At 39.3% G+C, this 18838-nt stretch overlaps 1 protein-coding gene across 1 annotated transcript in view; it reads left to right on the top strand.

Annotated features, from left to right (window-relative positions):
- dok6 (docking protein 6) overlaps window positions 1-18838 on the top strand; it is a 70385-nt gene that overhangs the window by 19055 nt on the left and 32492 nt on the right. The window contains exon 2 of the mRNA XM_074693205.1: window positions 17304-17411. Coding sequence (XP_074549306.1) covers window positions 17304-17411 — 108 coding nt within the window. The remainder of the gene's footprint in view (window positions 1-17303; window positions 17412-18838) is intronic.

Below are 18838 nucleotides of genomic sequence, written 5' to 3' on the forward strand. Positions count from 1 at the left end.
GTGTGTGTGTGTGTGTGTGTGTGTGTGTGTGTGTGTGTGTGTGTGTCAGGATTGCTGACTAAAGCTATAGCACAAAAAGAGGTCTGGATGAGGGACGGTTTAAAGAGCAGGCAATTGTCATAATGATGACTTAAAGCAGAATAGCTGCACCGTAAAAATGTTTTACACATGCATACGAGTTCACAGTGAATTGCTGCCAACAACGCCTGCCAACCTCAATGTCACTGGAATAAATAGTGGCTGAAATATACGACAGAATAACTTTGCAATCGTGCGAGAAAGCAACATTATAAACCTGAATTGTTGTTTTATTGTGTTATGAATGTGGGGTTATCTTCTGTCATCCTCCCTCCATCTACAGACCCAAGGATGGAAGCAGCATGTCAAGTCACACATCCCTCCTGACGCCCCCTCCCCCCTTCTCTCCCTTACACCTGAGAGAGAATCTTCAATATTGACCTACATCTGTGTCAGAATAACTTTGCTGCTATTTTTGGTGCGTTGCTTAAAAAAAGACGCTCTGCTACGGTGGCCTTGATGGCTGGATCCAAACAGTGTGTGACATTTTAACTGATGTTTTCCTACTTACAGCTGGGACACACAGCATGGGTAAAACATTACCTTTGCTTCCTAGTGGTAGGAAAAAAACTCTATCGGCACTAAAATGTCATTTACTGGAAAGTTAGGATGTCAAATATAATAGACTGTATTAAACATCGATAAAGTCTTGGTGATCCAAAAAGAAGTTTGGCAAACTGTAGATGTTTTTAGTCATGCCTAGTCACACTTAAGGTGATGGTTGGGCCATATACTGTATGATAAATGGTTTTGGGAGGGTGCTTGTCATCTTTTAAGTCAAAGAGCACACCCCATGTCCAAAAGATGTAGTCCTTGTTGCAGCTGTTGCTGATCCTTTTCGACCTATACCCTTTTTACGTCATCCACCATTCCTGGTTTTCCAGTAAAAGCAATCCCACTTCAGTTAGGGATGGGTACCCAATGAGGTACTTTTTTAGGTACCAACCGATTTCTGTCTTTAGTACCCAGTTATGATTCAAAAAAATTGAACAGTACTATGTTTTGTTACCTAAATGCATCCTTGTGACTGTGAGAGTGTGGAAGAGTAGGTAATTTTCCATAATGGACATGAACACAGCATTTTTTATAATTGAGAAATAAATGTACACACAGCAAGTTTATATATTGAGAAATAAATGTATTCAATTGAAAAACTTTGAGATTTTATTATTAAACAATTCAATATCTATTACCACATTAACACACAAAGAACTGAAAATTTGTACCATTGAGTACCAATACCTATTACCAGGAACTGGGCTGTGTTGTTTCAAATGTGAAAGTACCCATCCCTGACTTCAAAAGAAAAAAAAACCCTGAACATAACTTCAAGGATTTCACTTGTTGCTTCATGAAGAAGTGTGTAAAGCCCAAAGATGGCAGTTGCCTCACTGGTCCAACTATTAGCTGACCTTGAACCCACAAGAGGAGGAGTTGAGGACCAAGTCAAGCCACCTGGCAAAATGCTTTAACTCCCCGTCTGATGGTCAAATCAGCCACACACCATTTACTTGTAGCTCTATGCGTGAGTCTGACCAAGAATATAATTAAAATGTACATGACAGGGGTGGGCGATACTGGGAATATTGGTACCGATCCGATACCAAGTAAATACAGGACTAGTATAGTTGATACCGATACCAATACCAATACTTTTTCCATGAAATGTAATGATCATTGAATAATTTTATGATTTTGCCTTGAGTTGGTTGATTATGATAAAACACAGCACAAAGATTTTAGGCAATAAAAACACTTTTTTTTATTAACCACAACAATAGAACAACATTTTAACTGTATAAAAGTAATAAAATAATAATTCAACCACCACAATTGTTGGAAAAAAAAATCACAAGTGTAAAATAACAAAAAGTTCCCTCCCATTTGCACAGAGAAGCCGCAGACGGAGGAAAGTAAAGTAAATTGCTGGACGACATAAGAGAAACTGCAGTATCAATATCATTACGCTTGTATCGATCCGATACCAATACTCATCTTGGTATCGATACTCTCGATATTTAGATCGTTACGCCCACCCCTAGTACATGAAGTCAAGGAGGAAAGTAAAGGACATGCAGTTGACTCTATTTACAACATCCAAGGTTGTTTCTTGGTTCTGTTAACCCTGTTTTCTTCATTGGTGTTCCATTGTTCTCTCAAATCTGATTATTGAAGTCTCACCACTCACTTACAGCCTTTAAGAAGGTATTGTGCATTTTTCAGGCTACATGCTGTCCTCTAGTATGTAGTATAGTTATCCAGCATTTTTTAATATCCATATTTAAAAGTATTGGAAAGCATGATGACCCTCTTTAAGCAGAAGTGCACTGTTGATATTTGTTATCTCCACTCTGACAGTTTACCAGATACCAGTGACTCCTTTTTTGGGACTGTGTAATGGGATTGATGCATGGACTTAGTTCTAGCAGATTTGTGAAACTATATCTGGACAGTACCTGTACCTGTACCACATTTGAGCATGGCATCAGTAAAGAGTGTCTCAGTAATGAGAATTTGAAACGAGAAGACTTTACTGTTGCTCTCCAAGGTTTGGAAAACTTTTGAATCTATGCCCTCGTTCTTGATATTCTGGGTAAGGCAAAGAGGAATTCCTCTGAATGGTCCCTTAAAAAATACTCATTATGATCTATCCTCACTCCTATAACCACAAGTCCTATTTAAAAGCCTAATTTATCATGAATCCTAATGGAGGCCTGCAGCCAGTTGCCTCTGTGGCTCTGGCTTAGTCCGACACTCTACTTTTTCAACAGCTGCTCTCACCACCTCATAATTAGTTTCACTTCTCAAACCAGTCCCTTAAGCAAACTTTCTTTCTTTTGGCCTTTCCTCTCATGCTCTCTTTTATTTTTCATTTCCCTGCCTCTTTCTCTATAGCCCTGTCTCATTTCAGGCCCTTACATGGTCATTTCTATCCCACCTGCCCCTGTAGTCCTCCTCACATTGGGCAGACGGGCCCTTAGCTTTTGGGCGAGGAATCAGCTGGAACGTGTTGTCCTTCATATTTCATGCCACATTGTGACCAGGGGTCCAGTTTTCTGCCATAAATCCTCAGTGTGTAATGCCACCCAGGAGGAGCCAAGACCCTTAACAAGTGGGAGTAAGAGTTTCTAATGCTATGATATTACATCCAGAACCAGTTTGGCTCATGAATGTTTGATGAGAATGTCCAATCATGCATAGACACAAGAAAGAGATGAGGAATGGGAGAGGAGACATTCAGAAGAGGGCATCAGGAGAGAGAAGCTTGGGGAGAAAGTGAGAGGGGGCATGTGTGTGTGTGTGTGTGTGTGTGTGTATTTGGTAAGGAGAAGGGGGCAGTGATTACTTGCTGCTGAGGTAGCACTGCATTACACATGAGGATTTGGAATGGCCCAGATAATGTAATCTATGATTAACTGGGGCGCGGCTGTCCCACCACCCTGCCAACAGCTGTAGTCTGGGGCGAATTATAAAATTATGGGATGTCCAAACATTTTAAAATGCAGCAGGAAATATGTTTCGATACAAGAAGGGAGAAGGGTGGATGGGATTTGAGTTATGTATTGAGTGAAAGGTGACAGCCGCCAGCGAGGGAAGAGACTGACAGAGAGTAAGGGTGCAATTAAAATAACTTTTTGTAGTTGCATTTGGTGGATAATTGGTAAAATGTTTGAGCCGTCCTTGGAGGATCTGGGGGAGGGGGAGGGCGGGGGTCATGGCTGGCAGAGTGATCGTAGCAATGATTGCTGTAACAACTGTCCGACCTGATAACAAATCAAATTAGAAAGATGGACACCGTGGCACAGACCGTGCCGCCGTCTGAAATTGATTGCAAGCACCGCAAGCTGGTATTGCCGGAGCTTGGTCTGTCATAGTCCATCAGGCGTCATTATCACCAGGGGAACACTAAACCGTATGCAGAGCTGAATGAGAGGGAAGACTTCATCCTTGGTAATGTGAGGAGTCTGATAGTAAAAAAACAAACACTTTCTGAACCGTGCTGTATCACAGGGTTGTTTCTTTAATTTTCTCCTTTAGGTTTAATAGAGCTGCCTCAGAGTATCGATCCAGAGAAAATTAATTACCAAACATTTTGATGACGGATCAATAGTGTCTGTGATTTGTCAAGTTCAATTTTAAAAACTTGCCAGTTTCAGTAATGAAGTCTTCAAGCTTTTGTTGCTCGCAGTCAGCGGATGAATGAAGTCTGTTTTCAGCTTCAGGCTTGACAAGGAAGCAATTTCAAGACATCACTCTGAGCTATTTCAAATTTCACCGAGCTTTTTGCTATCACAACTTCATGTAACTTTATAGACTGAATGATGGATGGATAGGTTGGAAGACAAATACAGAGTTGCCTTTGTGATCCACAGCAGAATCTAGATTGGCAGCATGACTTGTGTATGCACCATAAAGTGAGAATAAAAATGGCCACCATAAGTGTTCACTGACTGTAAAGCTAAAATATTTAGAGCCCCTCATAATGACTGGCTTTAGGAAGGGCCATAAACCCTGCTTCATCCATTAGTACAGATGGAACATGGGTTTAACTACAAACTGGAAATGCACATCAAATACATTTTTCTTGATTATGGTTTCAGTTCTGAAAGTTTGTTCTCATTATGCTGATTTATGTTTTCAATGTTCTTTTCCCATGTAGTTTGGTTTGAATTATTAATTTCATTTTAAAAGATGGCTGAGCGCTTAGTACAGGACTAGTTGAGTGGAAGAGGAACATAACACAAGAGTCATTCATTGTGTTCCACCTGGGACTGTACACACCTAAAGGAATCTTAAAATCTTTGTATTGGTAATTTTGACCTGTGTTTAGTTCAGCTGAAAGGAAGTGATGTCAGTTCTGTGACTCTACCAGTCAGTTTGCCTCTCTGCGTGCTTAGGCTCAACCAACACATAATGATTCCTTTGGCTGCAAACTCAAAAACAGGCAAAAATAAAGGCACATTGTCAATCCTGTATACAGTCAATGTTATGCTAGTGTACACCAAACAACCAATTGCACCAAGGTTAAGAGAGTATAATCTCAGTAGCGGGGAACAATTTGATCATTTTGCTCCCAAAGTTTACATGAACACAGGAAAGATGGATATAAACCCTCTGATAAAGGAAAAACCACACAACTCTTGTGGGACATTCTTGGTTTTAGGAATCAGTGCTCCCCAAAAGTGGTCCAGTGATGGAGAACCAGTTCACCAGCCAAGGCTGTTCCTCATGTTTGATCCAACTTAATGCCACCTCTGGTGTCAGAACTATGAACTGTAAAAAGATGGACGTCGGCTTGCTCTGCTGGAAGTGAGGTCTCCACAAAAACTGCTTCCCCTGGTGGCTGGCTGCAGTATAGGTTAAAAAATCCAGCTTTCCAGCCATTCCAGATGGGCTGTGGTCAAACTTTAGAAAATTAATACTCCTGGAAGAAATATTTCTTATGTCACTTCTTAATGATGATTGATAGCTGCCATTCTGGTGTATTTTTTTCAGGGATTGTAAAATATGTCGGGAGGTAGAGTCAGGAAGTGATTAGACTCTCGAAAGAAAAGAAAATATATAATTTTTGTCACCCAGCTCCACTCAGATTCTCCCAGAATCCCTCATTGTCTCTACTGCGCAGACTCTGGCTGCACAACTGCTACAATGGTGGAGCCTGTGACAGGGAATTTTTGCTTCAAAACCGTACAATGATAAATGGCGGAGCCACGCTGTCCACACTGCATACAGTCAATGGTCAGAACACTTGGAGCATTGTGGAGGTGAGGACAGGTCAAGGTGACATGCTGACTCCTGTCCATTGTCGAGTGTGCCTACAAGGGATTTCAGAACGTGATTAAGTACTTCAAGGTGTTGACTTGGCCTTCAAAGTCCCCAGATGACAATACATTTAGTCAGCTATGGGATATGCTCGCTCAAGTCAAAATGCAAAACATAGAGACTCTGTCTCACAATGCACAAGACTTAAAGGATGCGCTGCTAGAGTTTTGGTACCAGATACAGCAGTGAAATTTCAGAGGTCCAGCAAAGTCTGTATCTGTCAGAAATACTTCTGTAATCCTTGGGGGGAAAACCTGTCAGGTCAGGACTGTTTTGGGGAACTGCCACGGTATTAGGCTGGTGTTTATAATAACATGGCTGATTAGTTTTACTAAAACATTAAATTGACTTCAGCGAGCCTGGAAGTGAAACATTACAAATTCTTGTCTAAGAAATCAATCCATCAGTCAATAAGTACTTGTATCTCACGCTTTGTCTCCAAAAAAAAGGGTAGACCCAGCAGAGTCTATCTCAAGCAAGCGCTTCCCACAAACTGCAAGACAAGACTGGTGGGTACAGTCCTCAAGTACAACCATGTTTGTTGGTAGATAGCTATCTGCTGCTACTCGGTACAGGGACATATACAAAGAGACATGATGAAAAATTTTCACAAAAGAGCAGCAATAACACATAATACAGATTCATGGCAACAGTGCCAACAATAATCCAAGATGTAGCCAATCAAAGGCAAACTCAAACCAGTCCAAACTAAAACTATTATCTAGAAGAAAAGTGTTGATCCAGTTCTTGAAATTAGCATTCAAGACTTGCGTGTAAAATTGAAAAAGGATTGATTACTGTGTCATGTAATCACTTCTCTCTCCAGAATCCTGCTAAAGATAGCTTAATATTCCACATGCTAAGTACCCACTAAATCCGTTGTTATCATCATGTCTAAGTGTTGCACGGCTACCTTGATTGAAGAGCTCTTGTGTCTAGTATTGCCTGTATGAGCAGCTTTAATCATCTTTAAATCAGTTTGTAGGACGCATGAATCACCAAGAGGGTACAAACGCTTCCCACTCTACCCCCCCCCCCAACACACACACACACACACACACACACACACACACACACACACACACACACACACACACACACACACACACACACACACACACACACACACACACACCACACACACTTTTTTCATCAAATATCTGAGGAGTAATAAATGAATTTGCGCCTCTAAGGTATCATGACTTTGTTGCAGTTTTCACCAGTGCTCCAGGGAATTTCACAAGTGATCATTTTTATTCCTCCATGTGATTAGTCATTTATCTGAAGCGAGCTGTCATTGGAAATCATTGTCCATGTCTTTGGACACTTTTTTAGTTCATCCAAATGACAAGTGATTTTGCCTTTGGGGGGAGAAAGAGCCCATATTTTATAGAGAGGCGAGACGGTTCTTGAATATGCCAGTAGTTTGATAATCCTTGGCAGAGTGAACGGACTTTAGTACATTTGAGGCCACTTATAGAAAATGGCTTAGGCTTCAAAATGGCTCATAGCTGAGGACCATGAGGTGTCTGATTTCCTAAATGTTCTGCCAAAGCTCTCAGCCAAGGTTTTACACACTATTTCATCCGACAATAACACCTGTTAGAACCCTGAGTTAACTTTTAAAGCATTTATTGCACCATAAAGCAAAGTTATTTTATATGTAGACAGATGTGTTTTCAGCTTCTATTTAAGCTTTTTATAGGACTTCATCAAACAGTCTGCTTCCATCTGTCTGTCCGGGATCATAGTTTGGCTCTAATCCTCCTTCCGGCTCCCTCCAACAACAGTCTCAGTGTGGATGTCATAGTGGAGCTGGTGCTGATGAACTCACTGTGCCTTGCCAAGTACCTCCTGAAGTGTTTTCCCTGCCACAAACACTCCCTAAAAGTGAATGGATTGCCCTTGAAATGTTACGTGCTTCCCATTTTCCACACTTCCTTGCCATGCTTGGCAACATACACTTTGATATTGATAGTGTAGACTTAGAGACACATTTGACTATAGAATAAAGAGTATTTTATTCAAATTGAGGTTTTCTAAGGTTGAGCATTGGGTTCAAAATGGAAATCATGTTTACCGAAAAAGTCTGCACAAAACAGAAAATGATGACAGCATGTGAAACTCTCTTGGAAGTTTTCCTCAAATCAACACATTTGCTCAAGGTCAGCCGTATTGCTTGTGTAGCACTTTGAAAACCAATTTTAAAGCAAGTGGAATTCAAATTTGGCCCGGCCACTCTGCAGCCTTTTCAGTGTTGATTTCACTTGATGCAGGGAGTCATTGTAATCAAACATTTTGAGCACTTTCAAGCAGGCTCTTGTCAACACTTTGAATACAGCTCCGTTTATTTCTTTTTGTCCTGTATCTTTTCAAGCCCTCCATTTTTCTACCACTGATGTTACATCCACTGGTCTTCATGGAAGAGAGCCTACGTGGATTATGAGCTTAGCCTTGCTTTAGTAGATAGTTTTGCATGAGAACTGAAGATTTCGGCCTTTGTTTCATCAGTCCTTTGAATGGTTTTCTTCACAGCCTTTTCATAAACTCTTTTTTCATTATCATGTGCCTTCTTCGGGAGTGGTTTTCTTCTGGTCATGCATAAATACTGGCCTCAGTATTGCTAGTGCTTTGCTGATTGTTGTTTTTAAGACAGAATCCTTCCTCTGCAGCAAAATGGATTACAAATACAAATGGAAAAGGGTGAAGGTCATAAATGAACGGTTGCTCAGTCTGGGATGATTGTATTAGGATGATCAATAACAAGGAAGACTTTTACCTATTAAGGCAAGAGGACAACACACATTTTGTCACTGGCTTGAATGAGGAGGGATATTGTGGTTTGATTTCCAGCATGATCTCCTCTAGAAAACTAAGATGCTATTTGTTATCAGTTTTAGAAAGTATCATGAGATTTTTTTTAGATTATGTAACAGAGCCTGGAATACATTTTTCAAAATTGTTATCAGGATTATAGATAAGCTCAAAACATCCAACACGTTTTTTAACTGGTTATTAAAGGGGGCATTTTGTGGAAAACCCTCTTTTCTAGTATTTTTTCTAAAATGCTCAGGGTATCCAGAAAATTTTAAATAAGTCAACCTCGCCCTTTGCTTGTGTGTTAAATTGATAAAAAGGGATCATCTCAAGTTTGAACGGGCTGAATTATACTGAATAGAATAGAATAGAATAGAATAGAATAGAATAGAATAGAATAGAATAGAATAGGATAAAATGTATTTTATTAATCCCCGAAGGGAAATTCAGTCGCAGCAGCAATACAAGAAAGTATAAAACAAAACATTCAAGAATATATAAATAGGATAATAAAATAGGTGTCAAATAGGGAAATAAAGTCCATCAGAGACAACAGCTTGGCCATTATTCTCCTGTCAGCCTCCACCTCCACAGGGTCAAAGACTTAGCTGGACGTCTTCACCAGTCTGATCATTATCACTCACCTGTATCTTGTCTCCTCATATCTGGTGAAATCCTTCCGATTTGGCCTTGGTGTCCGCAGTTAGCTCCGTTAGCTGTGTCTCTGTGAAGAGCATGGTGCCACTGTGCCCTCTGGTGTTTCCTCTGGTGCTGGGTTGGCACAGCTAGCTTGTCCATCTTATTGGAGATCAATCAATCAATCAAACCTTTATTTATTCTCAAAAGGACACTGAGGTTTCCCTCATTTCTACTGCTGTTGAAATTACAGACACATTAAAACCACAGCACTATAAAACAAGTACAGAATACACACTGTGAGCAACAATCTCATCAGTGACAAGCTAGATAAATAAAATCTGTTAAAACATTTGCAATGTGAAACACAATGGTTAGAAATCAAAGTCCTGAACTCTGGAAGAGAAGGAAGAACATGAATTTTTAGAGGGTGTTGGAAGATGTTCCATGAGGTTGGAGCATCAAAAGAAAAAGCTGTTTTACTAAGTTTAGTACATGCTCGAGGAACTTTAAGAGGTAACAGATCAGTAGAGCGAGTTGTATAGCTACCAGCATTCCACTCTAACAAGGTTGAGATGTAAGGTGGTAATTTTCCAACGAGGGCCTTAAAGATATATGAGGAAAGATAGATCTTACATTCCTGATAATGATGAATGAAAGGACAGGTAAATGCTGTCTATACCTCACAACACAGCAATAGCACGCTGTCCTCCCCTCCTTCTCCTCAGCTTACAGAGAACACCAACCCCAGCACCAGTTAGCATCGACATGCTACCGGCTGCTAACAAATGAAATCTAATGTGTATACAATGCAACCATGGTTACACGTAGTATCTTTAGATACACTCAGAAAGAAAAAAAAGTAAAAAAAAACAACTCTGGAAACGCAACAAGTTTTGGTGTCCATGACCAACAAATGAGACCCAATAAGTAACGACAGGCTCTAAATACAAAGAGAACCAAAAATACAAGAAAAAAAAAAAGAGGAAAAAACAACAGCAAAGAGAGAGATGTTTAATAGGTAGCCACTTGGGCGGTGCCTAGCAACAGCTCAATGCGGCTGATGTGTCCCCACGACCTAAAAACTAACAGTTAGTATCAAATGGACTTGCCCCACCAAGTTATTCTCATGTGTATAACTGTTTTCACTGCATGAGTGTTGGACTAAGGATTCAAAGGATTAATTTCTGGGTGCGATGAGTGGCATTATTATTACCATGAGAAGTAAGATTTATAATGATTATATTGTGGCAATATGTATAAAGTTTACAAACAAAATGAACATAGCTCCTGGCTACAACAACATCGAGAATTGCTTCTCAAAGAATTGGGTGGACAAGGAATAACAGATCAGTAACACCATTCCCATGATGGTAGCTATTTGATACCAAACTTTACTGCACTGCTGATAAAAATCACACACAAGGCAGAAAATTTTGATTTATTTTTATTACATTTATTTTCTGTATAGTTTGTCTGTTTGCTAAATATGGATAAGGAGGATTGAGGCACATGGCCTTGTCCACAGGTACATGCTCACACACACCACTAAAGCAAGTAATGGGCTGAAAAATAATTTTCTTTAATAAATCATTCTAAGATTGTGTTAATGAAGTGTTAAATTTTAATGAACTAATCTTGAATTCCAGTGGCCCTGTGGGTTCATCCCACCTCTCAGAATTTAAATGAATACACAATAAAAGCTCTTCTTCTAATCCCGATGAAAGGCTTCTCATTTTTTGTGATCCTTGTGACCTGCTGGTATTTTCCTGCACTGAAAGTAAGATTTCAACCAGCCGATAAGATGAATAATTTGGTTTTAAGAGACCTGCATATCTGGCTCTATCTGACCCATCATCATGGAGAAGTGCTGAGATGGTGGTAGTGTTGAGTGGGGAATCTGTGTGCATCCAAATGAGACAGTCCTCTTAAGGGTAACTTCTATAATAGAAGCGATTTACACATTAACCAGACCTAGCAATCAGAGCAATCAGGTCTGTGGAAAAAACCTACATAAAATTTAATTAAGTTCAAGATGAACTAGACCTCTGTTGAATGCTGCTTAATTCAGATAGAAAAGATGTAGCTGATCAATCTCAAGCATATTGTAATCAGTAGATTTTAAATGATTCATTCAGAACCAATCAGGTGGATGTCTATAAGCAGTCCAATATTAATCAAGTAGATTGGAGTTCAGTCACAGTGACACAAAGTCGAATAATGCTTCTGCACAAGGTGGAGATGCTTGTGCCAAAAGATTGATATTTGGCACTGAATGCTTTTCATTCTGTCCCTGGAGCTTTTTCAGGTCCTGAGGACTTGATAGTAGTTAACTGCTGATGTGTCTGGCAGAGTTCTTCTGTTTGTAAATGACACAGGTGTTCCTCAGGGTATTCTTTTTGGGACCATAACTTTTTTAACAATCAAGGTACCCTCGGTGAAAACATAGGGAGTCATGTTCTGTTTTGAAGTTGAAAATGATATTTGGATTATACACTACCCTTACTGGCTGTGCCCCTAACTTATATTTCCTCTGGCTTTTTGTACAGCTCAACCAGATCTACAGATTGAAACTGAAAGAGTACAAGACACAAGATTTAGAGCGGGACTGGACTGGGACTGACAAAAATTTAAGAATTTTCAACAAGTCCTCTTTTATAGCCTCCAAAAGTGTCACAAAAAGGAAGATAGTGGCATTTTCTAGTGGATCTGGCACATGTCAAGAGACAGTTGAGATTTAGATAAAAATTGTTCCTCTATGTCATCATCTTTTAATTCAATAACTTCATTTTGACCTGAAGATATGAGAATTAAAAGAAAACACTTCACATTCTGTGATTTTGCCAAGTTGCTTTGCAGCTTTGCCTTTTTTTTTTTTTTTTTTTTTTTTTACAAAAGCATCACAACCACTGTCACTTCCAGGTCAACAGCCCCCCAAGGAATGTTTTGATTGGCTACTTTTTACAGTGTCTATTAAAGGCTCCTCATAATCAATATAATCAATAATATCTTTATTTATCGGCTTTTTGGTTGCCTCATTGGTCTCCTAAGTGATTAAAGTAATCCCGGTTCAAATCAATGTCTTCAAACAGTTGTTCTGATTAAAGGTATTGATTTGATTGATTTGATAATGGTTGGAATAGACACAATCCCTGAAAACAAACAGATCTGGATGGATGCAAATCAAAGACTCAGTTCAAGGCTCAAAGAAAAGGCATAAAATGTGATCAATTGCTGGACATTTTGGATGAGTTTTCGAGGCAGCCAGGATAACAGAGGCTGTGGAAACAAGGTCGGCAGGCCAGCCTCTGAACACTGCAACAATCAAAGCTGAAGGCAGTGATGCTTTCTGGTCACACGCCTACCATTTTGCCTATGTAAACACGCCAAAACCAAATTGTTTTTCGCTTTATGCATGAGAAATTTAACTCTCTGTAGAAAAAGCATTGCTATGCTTACTTTATGTAATTGGCCAAGGGTAACCCACAGACTGGTTGCAGGTGGAAGAGTTTCACAGAGAATCAGAGGACATCTGAAAACACAAACATTACTTTGTTTTTGTCTGGAAACGGTGACTTGGTTTCTGGTGCCAAACAGTGTTCTCTGCTCTGCTCTGGAATTAAATGAGTTGCACCAAACCAGCAGAGAGTCTCATTCATGTCTGTGTAATTACAATCAGTGTAAGAGTTTCTCTGAATAAGACCCACCAGCAGCTAGAGAATAGGACCGCCTTGACAAAGCATTGACAACCGTGGAACAGGCAAAATTAAGCCCTCTCCATTCATACCCCCGAGTTCTTATTATGCACGAGCTATCTCACTGAGCTCGCTTTTGTGCTGGTATAATTACTTAATCTGAGCACTCCAAGGGTGGATTACTTTGTGTGCGCCAAGCAGGCAGCAATGCTTTGACTCAAGCTCCCAAAGTGGAATTGAGGCTAGCTTCAATTTTGGTTCTTAATAAACGTCATAAACGTGATAATGGCTGTCGTCAAATAGGATTCACATGTATGCTTGTGTTTCTGCCAAGACTGCAGTTTTGATGTATTAAAAGTGTATTAATATAGAAATAAATCTAATTTACAGCGGTCAAATTTGAGTACGATTCTATCGCCTCTCTGTTTCCGCACTTTCGGAAAGCATTTTTATACGGTCTCGAGAATGATCCATGCTGCATTAGAGAGTGTGTAGAGGTCTGTTTTGTGTAGCTTGCTGTTTATAATGGGCTTGGGCAACACTTAACTAGAATGGAGACCCATCAAGGCAAGCCGATAAGGACCTAGGGATCCACTTCAGTCAATTACTGCAAAGTGCCAAGTTCAACTCAGTGGGCCCTTTATGAAGTACACCAGATGAGTAAACAAATTAATCGTACATCCATGGTTCCCTAACACAACCGTGAGGCCCAGAGCAATCATACATCAGACAGAGTGATAGCGCCTGTCTCCAGCAGGAAATAGAAAGGTCCCACTATTAGAGGTAGGCAGCCACAAAGGACTCATAAGCTACTGGCCATCCCATCACACTTCCCCTGCCTCTAAACTGCTCTGCTCTGTCTGTATTGGCTTTTTACACCTTCATACTGCCTTCGTGAGGAGGAAGGATATGTTTTGAAATTGTGGCTTTCCGAATGGTTTATGAGTTCAGCTGCAGCAGTTATGCAGTGGATCAGATTGAATGATATTAAAAGCTGTTTTCATTGATCCTTAGAGATGTTGCTGTCCAAAGAAAGTCATGTTCCTCCAAACCTGGATTGACCAAATATTTCTTTATGGGTTTTAAAAAAATCTATTTTTTGCTTAATAAACTGTCAGAATAACCCCTTAAAGGCTGAAAGTTTTGAAAACAGATATTGTACCAGATAGTTGGATGCCAAATGTGGTATTACAAACACATTAAGATGTTTCTAGCCAGCATATATCTGAGAGCAGTACATCTGTCTGCCAGAAAAAAAAGGGAAACCTTTCGGCAACATGTTGTTTGTTGTGTTCATGTAAGCATTTCAGTGTGTATTTATTCCCTACTCCTCTCTTGATATAACCTTGAAGCAGTCTGATTTACTACTCCATGTATTTGTGTCATCTTAAGCTTATGATTCTGTCAGACTGTGGTCCAGTAATCAATACAATGCACAGTAATCTGCTGCACCACACACACACACACAAACACACACACAAACACACACACGATGACTGAGTCTCAGAGTGTATGTCACATTGTAAGGCAGGATAAAGAAACAGACTGCATGCTCTGCAGCCTTCATAAATGGAATCACATTACTCCAGGTTAGAGCTAAGTTACTAGGCTTGCAGAGCAGAGAAGTGTTTGGCCATGTCTTTGGTTTATTTTGAAGTATCTGAAGAAGGGACATTGTTTTCTGTCCTAAAAGAATATATATATATATATATATATATATTCATTCATTTATTTGTTGTTATTATTTTTTTAAGTCGAGTTACTAGCCCAAGTGAAGGTCAAAATCAGCAAATATTATTTAAATGGTGTAGGTTTGTCCACAGGGGGTGGCAAAACTTGCGCAAAGCAAAAGCCCCCACAGGAGCTTCAAGCCTTGACTCAAACTTACATGGGATATTAATTTGTCCCTCTTTAAAAAAATGACTTCTTTTTTTAACCATGTCTTTTCTGTCTTTTATAATAAAGCATTAATAGTGTATATCAGAACAGTATACACAAGAAAAAAAAAAAACCAAAGAACAAAAAACATAAAAATACATGGCAGCCCTACTGACAGTCAGATCTGTTTATCAGTCCAAACCTCATTTTATATTTCGTAACCTTCCAGGAAGTTACTAGAAAATAGTCCATACTTTTTAAAACTTGTCAAATTTATTTTTTGAAGAGTAGCTTATTCTTTAAAAAGCAAGAAAGAGAGCAATTCCTTCCACGTGCGAGTAATACATGTGTTGCTTCCAAGAAACTGACATTGAACAGATACTTGGCATTATTTGAAGGTGTAAAATCGTCAGAATAAGCATTGAAAATACACAGTTAAAATGACTGCTTTAATGTTTCTGTAAATGTTCTATGAACTCTTTGAGTCTAGTTTAAACTTCTGCAACCAAAAGACATGGTGACTGACACAGTTGTGAGCACTACATACTGCCATATTGACTTTTAGCATTGTTGTGCCTATGCAATTCTGCTAGACAGATGCCGTGTAGCCTGTATGATCATCAGAGCCTCTGTTCTCAGTCTGGCTGCATTTTCTGCTTGCTTTATACCAGCATTTTTTGGCATGCTATGTCAAGTTGAAGCTGATAGAAGCATGTATCATAAACTAAATATAAGAAGGAAAGACAGAGTGGAGGTGATGCAGGAAATGAAGTGTAGGGTCAATGCCAGCTGATGTTTGCTGATCCTAAAAATGTTGTAAACATAATGCCACTCAGAGGAGCAATCAGAACACCCATTCAGCGTAGTTGTATTATGAAGGCAGTGCAGGTCCAGGTTTGAATGTAGGCTTCCATGTTGGAAAAAGCATTAATAGTGTATATCAGAACAGTATACACAAGAAAAAAAAAGGCTGTGTAAACCTAAGATTAGTACGAGGTGTTGATTCAATGCAGAACAGGATCTTGACTTAATCAATAGTTCAGACACTGGGGTGAGGTATTAGATTGAAGACTGCCCTAATAGCTAAGTGAGATCAGATTTTTAAACCAGTTAGTGTGTGTATATCTGTCATTGTCAAATGAACTGGTTTACCAGGTAATCTTTTTGAAAATCAGGAAAGATACAGAGGCTGAAACACAAGTTTCACCATTCTGATAGAAATACTTTTTGACTTGTTTCTTCACAATATCCAGTGTCTATTTTTTTTTAATGAGCTACAATAATTGTATCTAAATTGCTCCACAAAGATTGATTTAAGGTCCCTCTTGATGTTTCACTGGAACAATGAAACTGGACATTTTCTTTCACATTTTTTTTTTCATGAAAACGAACCAGTTTGTCCAATAGGTCACTTCTTCTACTCTGCTCTGGATCAGGAGACAGCCATATTAACTTGACAGCATCAAATTTATGTGACAAAGATAAAAATTAGAGTCAGTAAGATACAGAATAATGTTGGCTAATGACAGCCAGCATGGCACAGTTTTTGCTGATGGGTATTTGCTGATATGGTATCCTGTACTGTCAGATGATTGAAACTATCTTGAAGGGCTATGGAAACGATGTCTTGAAAACCCTTCGGACCATGACAACATGTGCTTTCACCTTCAACCACCAGACATTTTCCTAATCTCTCATATCATTACAGTCATTTGGAGATTGGGAGTAGCGAATCCTCTAATGTATATAACGAGCCCATCGTATGAACAGCCTCTGCAGAACAAACCCAATGTACATGCAAGCAAAGAGAGAGAAAGAGGAGCTGACAAATGAAAGCTTTCACTTAATGTAATAAAGCACAGACAGATGTCATGGATGGATCCATGCAAACACTAAATGCATTATTTGACACAAGATAACACTGGAATGAATCACATCCCATTGGATTTGTTGATTTATGAGGCATGATTTCATTTCTTCTCTGAACGTCTGTTTGGGGCTTTTAATCTATGTTGACATTGCCTAGGAGTCAGGGTTCTTAAATATGTAATGAGAGTGAGAAATAATTTTATGTATCAGGAAAAACATCCACAGCTTGTTTGAAAAGTTTATGTTTTCCTCTGTTAAGTAACCATTTGTTCTTGGATAATACAGTAGTTTACATTGATTTAACTTCTCTCTGTTGATACAGCAGCAGTTCATTTGTCTGTTCTGTTAATTTGCTGTCAGTTTGGACTCTTCTCTGTTTATTTGTGGTTACTAAGAATCACTCAGTTTGTGTTCTGCTGTGGTTTTGATCTCTGCCTACCTTAATGTGTTTCTGCGGTTCAGGAGTTGTTTTTCAGTAACAAGGCTGCCATCTCTCTTTGTTGTCAGATTTTCCGGAGGTGCTGGCTGGTGTTCAAAAAGGCCTCGAGTAAAGGACCACGACGGTTAGAGAAGTACCCAGACGAGAAGGCGGCATACTTCAGGAACTTTCACAAGGTAAACACACGACTGAAACACACCAGAATTTAAATTTTGATTGTTTTAATTCTGGTGTGTCTTAATTTGTTTAATTACGCTTCTCAAATTCAATCCAACATGAAGCGTCAAAAGAATAAAAGGATGAAAAGATTTATTCAGGAAATTATGGAGTCAGACTTAGAAAATTACAAATCAGTTTTATCTGTCTTTGTCAATACATTAATCAAGGGGTGCACCAATCACAATTTTCTGGACGATCACCGATTTTTAAAAAGCCTGACCGGCCCATACAGATTTTTATTTTTTATTTTTTTATAACTGACAGAATATACCTTCAATGTTCCAGTCTTATTTTATTGAAAATCATTGAACAATACCTGTGAAACAATACAATCTTTATGTTTCAACTTAAACAACCAATAAAGTGCCCTGAATTTTAGGTTTCAGAGCAAAACGCAACAGTGGCTGGCTGTCAGATCTTCGTACGGATGGGCCGATCACGATCCCTGATCACTTATCACCGGTCCCCCAAAATTAAGGAAATTGGCACAGATTTTCTAATAATTAGGTCAATATTAGGCTTGTAAATATTAAACAGGTTTGACAGATAACCTGTGGTGTCGGTGAACAGTCGGGTACTCTGTAGATTGTTAAGTGATGAGCAATCCAGATGCAAGCTAACCAAAGAAGGGTAAGCACAAAAAACATGACCATGTTGACAACAGCTAGTGAAAGCAACTTAGATGGACAACATAAATAGACATGCTACTTGTTGATTAGTGGCAACAACATAACTTGTCTACTTTGGTCGTCAGTGAACAGAATCTGTTGGTGTCTGCACTGCAAAAACTAAAATTGAAGAAACTGAATAAGAGAAGTGTCTCAATAGAAGATATACAAGTTAAGTTATCTTACCCCATTGGCATTTTTTTTTATTCTATACAAGCAACTCAGGTGTCTTTTTTGTTTTTTGACATCTTGAATTTTGACATCTTACTGGTTTATTTTGACTAAAAATAAGACAAAAACCAAGGGGCAATATCCTGTTAGTAAAAATGAAGCCTATGCGGATGTGCTAAAAGTCACTGTTCATCAAGAATCCGTTTGAGGCTTACTGCAGAAAAACCTGAAGTCACGTACACATCCAGCCAAAAAAACTGACTTTTACAGCATTAAAAAGCATATTTACAGCCTGGTTCAAAAAACGTCTTGGGTCTAAAACACTGATTTCACTATCGGCACCCACTGTACGGTGAGTGATTTTTTTTCTATCTCTGTGGTTCAGAAGTTATTAAGATGGTTCGATTGTCCAATCAGAGACACAGCTCAGGCCACGTGACCGGAGGGCGCCCCGTAGCTGCTCGGAGACAAACTCACAGCTGGCGTCATAGCGAATGTGGCTGTGTCCGCGGATTGGTTTCATTTCACCGTTTCAAGAACAGACG

Source organism: Halichoeres trimaculatus, unplaced genomic scaffold (assembly GCF_033239565.1).
Source record: "Halichoeres trimaculatus isolate MK-OKI-2021-1 unplaced genomic scaffold, fHalTri1.1 fHalTri1_scaffold_18, whole genome shotgun sequence".
Taxonomy (NCBI): domain Eukaryota; kingdom Metazoa; phylum Chordata; class Actinopteri; order Labriformes; family Labridae; genus Halichoeres; species Halichoeres trimaculatus.